This window comes from Podarcis muralis, chromosome 16, assembly GCF_964188315.1.
Source record: "Podarcis muralis chromosome 16, rPodMur119.hap1.1, whole genome shotgun sequence".
NCBI classification, from domain to species: Eukaryota; Metazoa; Chordata; class Lepidosauria; order Squamata; family Lacertidae; genus Podarcis; species Podarcis muralis.
The window spans coordinates 9,882,659-9,895,493 of NC_135670.1; the positions used below are offsets into that span (position 1 = coordinate 9,882,659).

Genomic DNA, 12,835 nt, shown 5'->3' on the forward strand with positions numbered 1-12,835 from the left:
TGAATGCTCACTGGAAGGACAGATCCTGAAGCTGAGGCTCCAATACTTTGGCCACCTCATGAGAAGAGAAGACTCCCTGGAAAAGAGCCTGATGTTGAGAAAGATGGAGGGCACAAGGAGAAGGGGAGGACAGAGGACGAGATGGTTGGACAGTGTTCTCGAAGCTACCAGCACAAGTCTGACCAAACTGCGGGAGGCAGTGGAAGACAGGAGTGCCTGGCGTGCTCTGGTCCAGGGGGTCACGAAGAGTTGGACACGACTAAATGACTAAACAACAACAACAACAAATGACTTTTCCTTGTCTTATCCATTCCTGGCAACCTGCCTTGGGGGTTGGTTCCTCTGCCGCCTGATACTCCAGCTCCCATCAGCCTTGGTCGGAATGGCCAATGGGCAGGGATGATGGGAGTTGTAGTTCAGCAGTGTCCTTGGACTCCGACTCCCATGAGCTTCAGCAGCAACTGGAGAGCACCAGTTTCCTCTCTCCCTGAAACAGAGGGCTGTTTTCTCTAGAGCTGCCCTTAGGTGACCCAGCCCAGCAGCGCTCTTAAATCCTTATGTCTCCCCTCCCTCACAGTACAGTGGCCCTTTCCACTTACCTGTGGCATCTGCGACCACCTGAAGGAGGAAGAAGAGGAGGAAAAGGATGGCCCCCACAGTCCTCATGATGCTTCCAGCAAATCTTGAGAGAAGTCACACCTATGTGCAGAAGGATTGAGACCTGCTTATCAGGAAATCACACACACTTTGACGTAACCCAACAACTGCCTTGCAATGTGACAAGACCCAGCGCAAGATAGGGAGCGTTTCCCAACATATGTGCCAAGTTGCCTTCTGCAAAACCTTCCAGGGGTCGTGTGCCAGTGGTGTGCGGTGCCAAAGGAAAAGTTTTTTCGTCTTGCGAAGCACGGCTATTAGCGGCTTAGCGGCTTTAAGAAAAAGGAAACAAACTCGCAAGAACTCGCAAGACGTTTCGTCTTGCGAAGCAAGCCCATAGGCCTTGCACACCATTTTTCTGGTCCTCCTCCTTTCCTGCGGGTGAGGGGAGCACCCTGTTGCAACAGATCAATAAAGATCAAGCTTACCAGCTGCTTTGCTTCTCAATATTCTCTGGTTGGCCTCTGTTATTTTCTCCTACCAATAGGGAACCTATGTAAGGACTCTATATGGGCTCTTGGATACCCCATAAGGGAAAAGGGCAATTTTTGTTTACAACACCATGATCGTTCAACTCCCTGGAATTTTAGAGGCCCAAACTAGCTTCCTTCCTGATGCCCAGTGCCATCTCAGCCTGCCCTGCCTTTTGCACCAGACTTGGCTAGACCTTTGCATTAACTCCGTTTCTCATTTTCCCAGTTCCCCACATTTTGCATTTTTGGGATAACCCTACACAAATCTGGAGTGGAGTCCCTAAGACGGTTGGATGGCGCCTTGTACACCTCCTTCTGGCGACTCCTGCAGCCAAGCTGGTACCAAACTTATTGCTCTGCTTTCCTTTGGACCACGTCAGCAAAGTCAAGAGGGGGATATTGCCCTCTGGGCAGCCCAGGACCTCCATACACACTGGCCAGGACTGCTCCCTGGAGAGGTTATTTAGGTGCCTGCTAACGCAGCAAAAAAAAACCAGAGACATCACCTTGCCAACAAAGGTCCGTATAGTTAAAGCCATGGTTTTCCCGGTAGTGATGTATGGAAGTGAGAGCTGGACCATAAAGAAGGCTGATCGCCGAAGAATGGATGCTTTTGAATTCTGGTGCTGGAGGAGACTCTGGAGAGTCCCATGGGCTGCAAGAAGATCAAACCTCTCCATTCTGAAGGAAATCAGCCCTGAGTGCTCACTGGAAGGACAGATCCTGAAGCTGAGGCTCCAATACTTTAGCCACCTCATGAGAAGAGAAGACTCCCTGGAAAAGACCCTGATGTTGGGAAAGATGGAGGGCACAAGGAGAAGGGGACGACAGTGGACGAGATGGTTGGACAGTGTTCTCGAAGCTACCAGCATGAGTTTGACCAAACTGCGGGAGGCAGTGGAAGACAGGAGTGCCTGGCGTGATCTGTTCCATGGGGTCATGAAGAGTCGGACATGACTAAACGACTAAACAACAACAAACGCAGCAAAAACAGCACAGGAGGCAGCAGTTAGGAGTTACCAGTCTCTGCGGTCACAGCAGGAGCTGTGATTCTCCAGCAGTATTACTTCACCCCCGAAGGTACATTCCATGATTTTTCGATACAGACAGATGCCAGCAACACACATTCTGCAGCCATTTGCAACTTTTATATTTAAAAAAATCCTCATGGAAATCTATCAGCATTTCAGAGCCTATTGGATTGTGCCAATGGCCCATCATGGTCCAACACGTATTTAGCCATTCTCAGTGTTAAACCTTCATTCCACTACACAGACATTCAATTTACATACACTTCAGGTTACAGACTCCGCTAACCCAGAAATAGTGCTTCAGATTAAGAACTTTGCTTCAGGATGAGAACAGAAATCGTGCTCCGGGGGCGCGGCAGCAACAGGAGGGCCCATTAACTAAAGTGGTGCTTCAGGTTAAGAACAGTTTCAGGTTAAGTACGGACCTCCGGAACGAATTAAGTACTTAACCCGAGGTACCACTGTATTGCTAACATGGGTTTCCCCCCCCTACACTAGTTTTCTAAGGGACTCTAAGCTCCTAAATGATTACCTGTTGATGGTTTTCTGTTACTCTAAACTGAATGTAACCTTTGATCATGTGACTAAGGCAAGGAGTTGCAAATCCTCATCTTGAAAGGGTGGTGGCTGTTTGTCATTCTCTGAAAGCCACAGAGAACAAAAGGATGTGATAATAATGGCTCTCCAAGAGGGACATAGCCTTAGGCAGCCTAAAGCGGATTGGAATGGGAGAGAGGGAGACACTGTTTTGATTTCTGGAGCGATCTTTTATTTCTAAGACGCTGAGCCTGTGCTGGACATTGCACAAGACCTTTTGATATTTGGGATGTATACTGTATTTTGCATTTGCTGTATTTACTGTTTTTTGAAGGGTTCTGCAAGTAAAGTTTGAATAAAACTTGTATGGATCTGGACAATGATTACTTCCAAAAGGAGCCTGTTCTTATGCACCACCCAGTTGCTTCAAACCACACAATATTAATATCTGCAATAGGCCTTCAGTCTGTCACTTCAGAGGTACACAGCCTTTGAACATGAAAGGTCCACTGAGCTATACCTCATGGCTACTACCTCTTGGTAGATTATTCTACCTCCACATTTTTGTCTCGTCCTCTGCCCCACACCCCTTAAACCCATCTGCCTGAGGGGCTATCATAAGCATCTTGTGATCATCATGTTGACATTGGCCACAGGACAAAGCCACATATCTGAGACAAAAACGAGCAGGGAAGCTGCCCGTACGTGGTGAGAACAAGCCTTTCTAGACCTTCATATACTTTTGCTTCTGCTAAAGAGGCCTCTTCTTGCTGTCCCAAAGAGATAAGTTTTGATCTAAGAACACATACACTAAAAGTTACTAGCCCTCAGGCTTGCCGGAGGAAGAAGGACTGGGGGAGGAGAATCAAGATTGTTCGAACGAGAAGGAATGTTGGAATGTGAGTCTGGCCTGACAGAGCCCCCAGACTCATTTGATTTATTTGGTAAGCCTGAGAAAAATAAAGGACAGATCGGAGATTAATTTGTTTATGGAAGTGTTGTACAGAGGCTGTCCCTGATCGATATGATTTTTGGAAGAGTACAAAATCCACATAGAATGCCAGCTTTTAACCTGCTTGTGAAAATCATCAGAGATCGCAAAGAAAGGAATTTATGATAACAACAAGAAGAGAAAGGAAGTAATAAAGGACTATCTGGATCAAACTGGACAAAACTGTCTAATTAAAGCAGTAAGATAAGTGATGCTGTTTTGGACTCGAGCGGAGCTTAATGTATGGGTACCCCCAACAAAATTTAAAATTTGGCTGTATAATTTGGAATTAATGTGATATGGATAATGTGATGTAATTGGCCTGTTAATAAAAATTATTTTTTTTAAAAAAGTTACTAGCCCTCATGAGTGCATGTGTGTGGAAATCTTTCAACCCTGTGCCATGCGTTGAAGAGTGAGACAGCTGCAATTATGGTTTTCTGGAAGCCCCACAACCATCTAGAGAGATACCTGGTGACCTACAAGCTGTTCCCTGGGAATAGAAGAGTTCCACTGTTTCCTGTTGTGGGATCCTTCTGTCTCCGAGCTTGAGAGATAAGCTGCTGATTCACTTGATTCCTCTTGGCCTCAACCAGGAGGTTAGACTTCCTAAACTAGTTCTGTTTGGTGCCCAAGGCTTGTTTCTGTGCTGTTACTAATTTGCACATTATTCATAAGATTAGAAATGAAGAGGGAACGCACAAGCTGGCCATGCGAGGGTGGGGTGTAATTTTAAAATGCGCTGTTGCGCATTAACCATAATTGCTGCCTTTGGAACTGCTCATGTGTGATGCTTCCCCCAAAGAAGCCTGGGAGGTGTAGTTTGTTGTTGTTGTTGTTGTTTAGTCATTTAGTCGTGTCCGACTCTTCATGACCCCATGGACCAGAGCACGCCAGGCAGTCCTGTCTTCCACTGCCTCCTTTAAAGGTAAAGGTAAAGGAGTCCTGACGGTTAAGTCCAGTCGCAAACGACTCTGGGGTTGAGGTGCTTGTCTCGCTTTACTGGCCAAGGGAGCCGACGTTTGCCCGCAGACAGTTTTTCTGGGTCATGTAGCCAGCATGACTAAGCCGTTTCTGGCGAAACCAGAGTAGCGCATGGAAACGCCATTTACCTTCCGGCCGGAACGGTACCTATTTATCAAATTGCACTGGCTTCCTTTAAAACTGCTAGGTTGGCAGGAGCTGGGACCGAGCAACAGGAGCTCACGCCATCACGGGGAATCGAACCGCTGACCTTCTGATTGGCAAGTCCAAGAGACTCAGTGGTTTAGACCACAGTGCCACGCACATCCCTACTGCCTCCTTTAAGGTAAAGGTAAAGGGACCCCTGACCATTAGGTAAAGTCATGACCGACTCTGGGGTTGCGGCGCTCATCTCGCTTTATTGGCCGAGGGAGCCGGCGTACATGTGGCCATCATGACTAAGCCTCTTCTGGCGAACCAGAGCAGCGCACGGAAACGCCGTTTACCTTCCTGCCGGAGCGGTACCTATTTATCTACTTGCACTTTGACGTGTTTTCGAACTGCTAGGTTGGCAGGAGCAGGGACCAAGCAATGGGAGCTCACCCCGTCGTGGGGATTCGAACCGCCGACCTTCTGATTGGCAAGTCCTAGGCTCTGTGGTTTAACCCACAGCGCTAACCGCGTCCCACCTACAATTCCTTCTTTGAGTACTCAGACCAGGTATGGGAGGTGCTTGGAGAAGGGACCTCTGCAGGGAAGGGTGAGGTGAAGGAGCGATTATTATTATTATTCACCCCACCCATCTGACTGGGTAGCCCAGTCTGGGCGATTCCTGGGCTGCCTTACGCAAACCTGGCTGGCTGGCTGAGGGAAAGCAGAGCTGCTAGCATTACAATAGAGAGCCATCAAGGGTTGTCCACAACTTCTTATCCCAGGTGTGACCAAAGACTGGAGATTTGAAAGGTCAAGAGGCCCATTGGTTTAGACCACAGCGCCACCCACGACAGACCCTGGGAGCGTGTCTGGAACCCCCTGGACTTGCAGAGAGGGAGGGCAGAACATGACTTTTATAACAGTAGCATTGCAGAGTTGGAGATGACACACAGAGAAGATAACCTGCATTCCATTCTTCTGCCGTTCTTCTGGGCCCGAAACCAAAAATGTCTGGATCTCCGCTCGGCCAAGCTGATAAAGCTCATTTTCCTCCAGCCGAGTCCTTCGGAATTGCCTCCCGACGATAATTAATGACCTGAGCCTTTCATGAGGCCTCAGGCACATTCCCGTTCAGAGAAGTTTCCAGAGCCAGTGTGGTGTAGTGGTTCAGAGCGGTGGACTTGTAAGCTGGTGAACCGGGTTCGCTTCCCCGTTCCTCCACATGCAGCTGCTGGGTGACCTTGGGCTAGTCACACTTCTCTGAAGTCTCTCAGCCCCACTCACCCCACAGAGTGTTTGTTGTGGGGGAGGAAGGGAAAGGAGAATGTTAGCCGCTTTGAGACTCCTTAAAGGGAGTGAAAGGCGGGATATCAAATCCAAACTCTTCTTCTTCTCTTCTTCACAGGGAAGTGATGAAATTTATGGCTACATGGCTAAAGAGTTTTCTTTCTCGGTACGCAGACAGCAAAGAAAAATTCATCCTCTCTCTATGAAAGCAGAGAGGAACTGAACAACAAAGGAACAGGAAACCAGTACATCACATCTGTCTCCCGTGAGACTTCCAACAGTATGGAATATGTGGAATGTAAACAGAGCCTTGTGACTCAGCTGCTCAGTGGCAAAACAGAAACTAACAGACCCTGAGGGTCCAGGAGTTGCTCTTATGCTCAGATACTGTTTGCTGGCTTCCCACAGCCACCAGGCAGGCCACTGTGAGAGCAAGGCGCGTGACTAAGATGGACCATTTGCCTGATCCAGCAGCCTTCGCTCATTTTCATCTCCATGATCTGCTCCTGATGCAGCATGGAACGGCTACATCACAACCACAACAACAACACACGAACACACCCAGAGGTTGTGCATCTCATCTCTCCGTCTTCCCCTGTTCTAGCCATTGCCTGCCTGTGAGGCGTTCTCAAAGTAAAGGAAGGATTGAACTCTGATTAATAAGAATACACACAGAGGCTTGAACCAGCAAGACTCTGGGAAGGGTGCATATAATAATCTCTCTCTCTCTCTCTCTCTCTCTCTCTCTCTCTCTCTCCCTCCCTCCCTCCCTCCCTCCCTCTTGGCCCAGGTCGTTTTATTCACAAAAGAACTTTTTACAGGGTGTTCGTAAGAACCAATCAGATTTCTTCTGAGCATTTCCACAAACCCCAGTGGGAACAAAGTTAAACTACCAAAACTAATTAAGCACGGGGTAAAAAAAGAACAGAACTACAAAGGAGAGCATTTGGCAACCCCGGAGGTGATAAACAAACAATATATATGAGAAAGAGGTGGATTTGCCCTGCCAGACCTCAAACTTTATTATGAATCAGCTGCTTTTTGCTGGCTGAGAGAATGGCTGCTTCTCGAAAACACTGAAGTGTTGGATTTAGAAGGTTTCAATAATGTATTTGGTTGGCATGCATATCTGTGGTACGATAAGGTAAAAGTACATAAAGCGTTTAAAAATCATATTGTTAGGAAAGCATTGTTTAATGTTTGGATAAGATATAAGGATTTGCTAGAAAAGAAAACCCCAAGATGGTTGTCACCAATGGAAGCGAAGGCACAGAAAAAACTCAATATGGAGGCCAAATGGCCGAAATATTGGGAAATTCTGGAACAAGATGGAGACAGAATAAAATTGCAGAGCTTTGAAAAATTGAAAAATAAAGTGCGAGATTGGCTCCATTATTACCAAATAATGGAGGCATATAAATTGGACAAAAAAGTTGGTTTCCAGGTGGAAAAATCAAAATTGGAAACAGAATTGTTAGATCCAAAAACTAAGAACTTGTCAAGAATGTATAACTTGCTGTTGAGATGGAACACTCAGGATGAAACGGTGAAATCAGCTATGATTAAATGAGCACAAGATGTTGGACATAACATAATGATGGCTGACTGGGAACAGTTATGGACCACAGGTATGAAATTCACGGCATGTAATGCCCTAAGAGAAAATTTAATGAAAATGATTTATAGGTGGTACATGACACCAGTTAAGCTTGAAAAAATCTACCACTTGCCCGATAATAAATGTTGGAAATGTAAGGAGACTGAAGGTACATTCTTTCACCTTTGGTGGACATGCCCAAGGATTAAGACATTCTGGGAGATGATTTATAATGAAATGAAAAAGGTATTTAAATATACCTTTCTGAAGAAACCAGAGGCCTTTCTCCTGGGCATGGTCGGCCAATTGGTGTCAAAGAAGGATAGAACTTTTTTTATGTATGCAACAACAGCAGCAAGAATACTCATCGCGAAGTATTGGAAGACACAAGATTTACCCACCAGGGAAGAATGGCAGATGAAGTTGATGGACTATATGGAACTGGCGGAAATGACTGGCAGAATCCGAGACCAGGGAGAGGAGTCGGTGGAAGAAGATTGGAAAAAGTTTAAAGACTATTTACAGAAATATTGTAAAATTAATGAATGTTAGAAGAACGTTGGAATGAAGTGATATGGCTTCAGTAGAAAGGTTATAAGGAATTAAGTACAAATAGATTAATAGAGTATTAATGGAAAAATAAGGTTAAAATGTGTTAAGATAATTATAGGACAGAAAACGGGAAGATGGAAAGGAATTGCTGAAATAATTAATAGAAGTGGAATACAAAAAGGGAGGCATGAGGAGGTCGTGGAAATATGTGAAAGAAAGATAAGATATTGATTTTTTTTTTTTTTCTCTTTTTCTCTTTTTCTTCTTTGATGTGTTTTTAAATTGTTTTTGTTTTGTTTTGTTAGTTATGTAGTGTCTTTGTATTGTAATGTATTGTTTTTTCTTTGTTTTTTTTGTAAGTGTTTAAATTGTTGCAAAAGTAATAAATATTATTAAAAAAACAACAACAAACAATATATATGATAAGAAGGATGGCCAGGAGGACAGCGATCATTATCACCTTCATGTGAGATCTGTTTCCCGCCCTAAGATTAACATCCTGGGATTAACATATCAGAAAGCTACATCAAAGAAACTTGTCCACTATCTTTGATGACCCAAGATGCCTGCCTGGGCTGCGTGCGTGACTTATGAAGAGAGAGATGGGCAGTAGACGAAATGGCCAGAGATGCAGAGGGTTGTGGGATTTGATCAGAAATTATTGTCAATGTATCAAACCCAGTCAACACAATGCATTCATCGTGGACACAATGGCTTGATGCATATTTTATAATTCCTCATAGTAATCCCACCTGACCCCACACTCTGAAAATTTGCACTCCTACAGCCTGCCTTAGGGGGAGTTTGAGGACAGCCACTCCTTGCTTTTGGGGCCAGGGAGTCTGAATCAAACTTTGAAATGAGCGTGGGTCATGTTTTCCTCAGGCTTGCCTCGGCTTTACCTGTTCCTCCTTTCCTAGGTTCAAAAGGCAGGCTGCCTCCCACATGGAGCGTTTGGTGTGGGTGTGGAAATGGAATGGAGTATCATGGGAAAGGGCATGACCGGCTGGAATCGAGAACATGAGCTCGGCAGTCCATTAGGACTAATGGGGCCCTTGCTCCACCAACCCTTCTTGCTTGCAACCAGTTCAGAGGCACTGCCTCTCCTGCTGAACTCAGGAAGGAGAGGGCAAACGGGGACAAAACGATGGGTTCTCTGCCTTCTGACTCAGCAGCTGCAACAGGCATTAACTAATTACCTCTCCACATTGCGATATTTTGCAACAGGCCAGATTGCTTAATTCAGTGATGGCCAAACTTGGCCCTCCAGCTGTTTTGGGACTACAACTCCCATCATCCCTAGCTAACAGGACCAGGGGTCAGGGATGATGGGAACTGTAGTCCCAAAACAGCTGGAGGGGCGGGTTTGGCCATCACTGGCTTAATTAATCACTTTGTTTGCACAGAAATGGGGGCTTTGCGTGGGCCATGTGGTGCTCCCATTTACCCCAAATGCCAGAGAGCAGGTGGGTGGCATAGAAGACCCAAAGGGGTCTCCATCGAGTGCAGAGGGTCCCAAACTTATTTGGCCTACAGCCCCCTTTTCAGAAAAAAAATTACCCAGCCTCTGTCCGCCCCCACCCCCCCAGATATCTACTTTCTTTAAGCAAACAAACAGAAAGATGCAGTGGCAAATTTGCATTGTATTTTTGTCAGCAGCATTCTTCAATCACCGAAATTAGCTGTTTACAATCGGTGTACACACACACACACACAGTGGTACCTCGGGTTACAGACGCTTCAGGTTACAGACTCCGCTCACCCAGAAATAATACCTTGGGTTAAGAACTTTACCTCAGGATGAGAACAGAAATCGTGTGGTGGCGGCGCAGCGGCAGCAGCGGGAGGCCCCATTAGCTAAAGTGGTGCTTCAGGTTAATAACAATTTCAGGTTAAGAACGGACCTCCGGAACGAATTAAGTTCTTAACCCGAGGTACACACACACACACATATAGTTAACTTGCATTTTGAGTGTCTGTGTGGAAAATAATCACTACGACTTTAACTCCATGTTACATTGGGCGCCATTACGCAACACATCAAACACGTACAAACGCTTTCTCAAATTATTCTTCCCTTTTTTCTCTATGCTTTTGCCACCCCCTTATTTTTATTTAATGCCCCCCCCAATTGCACCCAAGGCTACACCCCCTCCCCGATCATTTCAGTGCCCCCCAGGAGAGGTATATGCTTTTGGGAAAGCCCCATAAATAGAGCACAGGAGTCAACAGACCTTCACTCGCTTGTGTCCCTCAGCACCAAGCACTCAGAGGTAGGCTGCCACTGAGCATGGATGTTCTTTCTCTAAGAAGATCCCATTTTCCCCCTCATGGCAGCCTGCTAAATGTCTGGCAGCCGGGCAATACACCCCACAAGCCTCAAACCCTCTACAACTAAGCATATATTTAAAAGGGAAAGAAACTTGGGATCGGAGGAATCAGAATATGCAATCCGACTAGTGAACCGGCCACTATTAGTATTGCTGCTACCAGAAGATGTCTGGTTAAAGGCTTAAAATGCACTTCCAACTTGCCTGCCCCATAAGATTTATGTATTCCCTGTCCTGTAAGTATGCCAACTTCAGAGAAAACTGAACCCACAAAAGCCTGATCCTTCTTTGCCTTCCTTAAACACTTTTCAAGCTGAGCTGCTGGGTGTGACCCGCTTGCAGTGAATTTGGATGTGGTTTCTAATAAAAGAAAGGTATAATCAATCCATTTCTGCAGCTGCCCCTCCCTGCCCGCCCCCCCCCCCCCAGCTACGCCTATGGCCCCAGACAAACATTTCCTCCCTCACCTTTATACACTCCCCATGCTGTGAAGATTTGGGCTCAGCTGCCGGGGGAATAATAGCACCTTTCCTGTTGGTTCGTCCAAGTCTTAAAAGTTCAGTCCTATTCCTTTCAGTCCGGGATTCTTTAACAGTTGGGATGAAGCAGCGACAGGCTATTGTTTAAGGGTTCACCCAAACTTACCTATTGCCCTGTGCTTTCTAAACACAGGCTAGATGGCTCGGTTGGTTAAAGTGTGGTGCTGATTACGCCAAGGTTGCAGGTTCGATCCCCGTAAGAGACAGCTGCATATTCCTGGGGTTAGACTAGATTGTCCTCAGGGTCCTTCACAACTCTATGATTCTAGGTCTGTGCTTTAAAGCTCCCTATCCAACCTCTTTCCTTCCTCTTCTCTCTCTCTCTCTGCTGCTTTCTCCTGGAAAACTTGTTCTTTAATGCTGAATCAAGACAAACAGCAACTTGGAGTTTCCATGCGTTGTCGTTTGCTCCGATTCAGCAGTAAAGAATGAGTTTTGTGGGGGAAGCACGAGGGCAAAAACAAAATGTGTCAGAGGTGTGTCAGAGCTTTAAAGCTCAGGCCCGGCCCAGAAACAGGACACAAAAGGAAGCCATTAATCTCCATGACAGAACTTTAAATCTCCATGATGGAACTTTAATAGGCACTCTAAATATTTCAGTTTTATTAGACAGTGTTGTCCTGCCACAACCTGCTCTGCTCGGGCCAAGCCAACAGATGGATAACATATACAGTCATACCGCGGGTTGAAGTAGCTTCGCGTTACTTCTGGGTTTTGCCGCTCGCGCATGCGCAGACGCTCAAAATGATGTCACGCGCATGCGCAGAAGCGGCAAATCGCGACCCCGCACACGCGCAGACGCAGGTTGTGTTCGCTTCAGGATGCGAACGGGGCTCCGGAATGGATCCCGTTCGCATGCAGAGGTACCACTGTACTCTGGAAGCTTTTAGAGCAAATGAAGCGCAGAGACCGTGATCGGTGTGTGGATACTATATTTTTCCATGTCTAAGATGCCCCCATGTTGAAGACGACCCACTTTTTTAAAAATCCAAAATTAAGAAATTAAGTTGTTTAGCTTTTTTGGAGGGTGGGGGAGGTCACTTCCACCAATCGCTCACCCACCTGCCCGCCACTGCCGATCGCTTGCCACAGCCACTGCCGATCACACACCTTGCCGCAGCCACCAATTGTCTGCATGCCACGAAATGCCCGCCCACCCACTTGCCACAGCCACCAATTGCCTGCCCAATCGCCGCTGCCATTCTCCTGCTTGGTGCTGCCATTAATCGCACGTCCCCCCTTTGCATTCACTATCAGTGTATAAGACGACACCCAATTTTTGCCTAATTTTTTCTTTTTAGCAAAAAGCATTGTCTTAGACACGGAAAAATACAGTAACTACCAGCAGTGCTTTTTATTCAGCCGGAGCGTAGTTCCAGCCCCTCTCAGGTGGGCACAATTGCAGGCTGGCACTTCCTCTGCCTGCTACTTGCCTTTACGTACTTCTGAGAAGCCCAAAACAAACATCTTGAGTCAAAATGGAAGCTGGCCAGCATGTGTGAGTCTGCACTTGTTTACTATGACTCCACCTAGGTCCTAGCTGTTCCTAGCCACAATTGAGCTATGGACTGGGGCCAATTATTATTTCTTCAGACCATCTCCCGTATAGCAGCAGTAGGCTTTAAGCTTTCCAGACAGGCCTCTAGCGTTGCACGTGGACATGTTTCCACGAGGGTCCTTCTGAGCTGCCCTAGCCGTCTACCTGAATCTCAGAGAATGAGGGTA

At 46.4% G+C, this 12,835-nt stretch overlaps 1 protein-coding gene across 1 annotated transcript in view; it reads right to left on the bottom strand.

Annotated features, from left to right (window-relative positions):
- The window catches only part of LOC114587099 (lysosomal acid glucosylceramidase-like), a 35,585-nt gene extending 23,337 nt beyond the window's left edge, over positions 1–12,248 (bottom strand). Inside the window, exons 1-2 of the mRNA XM_028711023.2 lie at positions 12,173–12,248; positions 600–699 (exon numbers count right to left, since the gene is read on the bottom strand). Coding sequence (XP_028566856.2) covers positions 600–666 — 67 coding nt within the window. The 5' untranslated portion in view covers positions 667–699; positions 12,173–12,248. The remainder of the gene's footprint in view (positions 1–599; positions 700–12,172) is intronic.
- Positions 12,249–12,835: the final 587 nt, after the last annotated feature.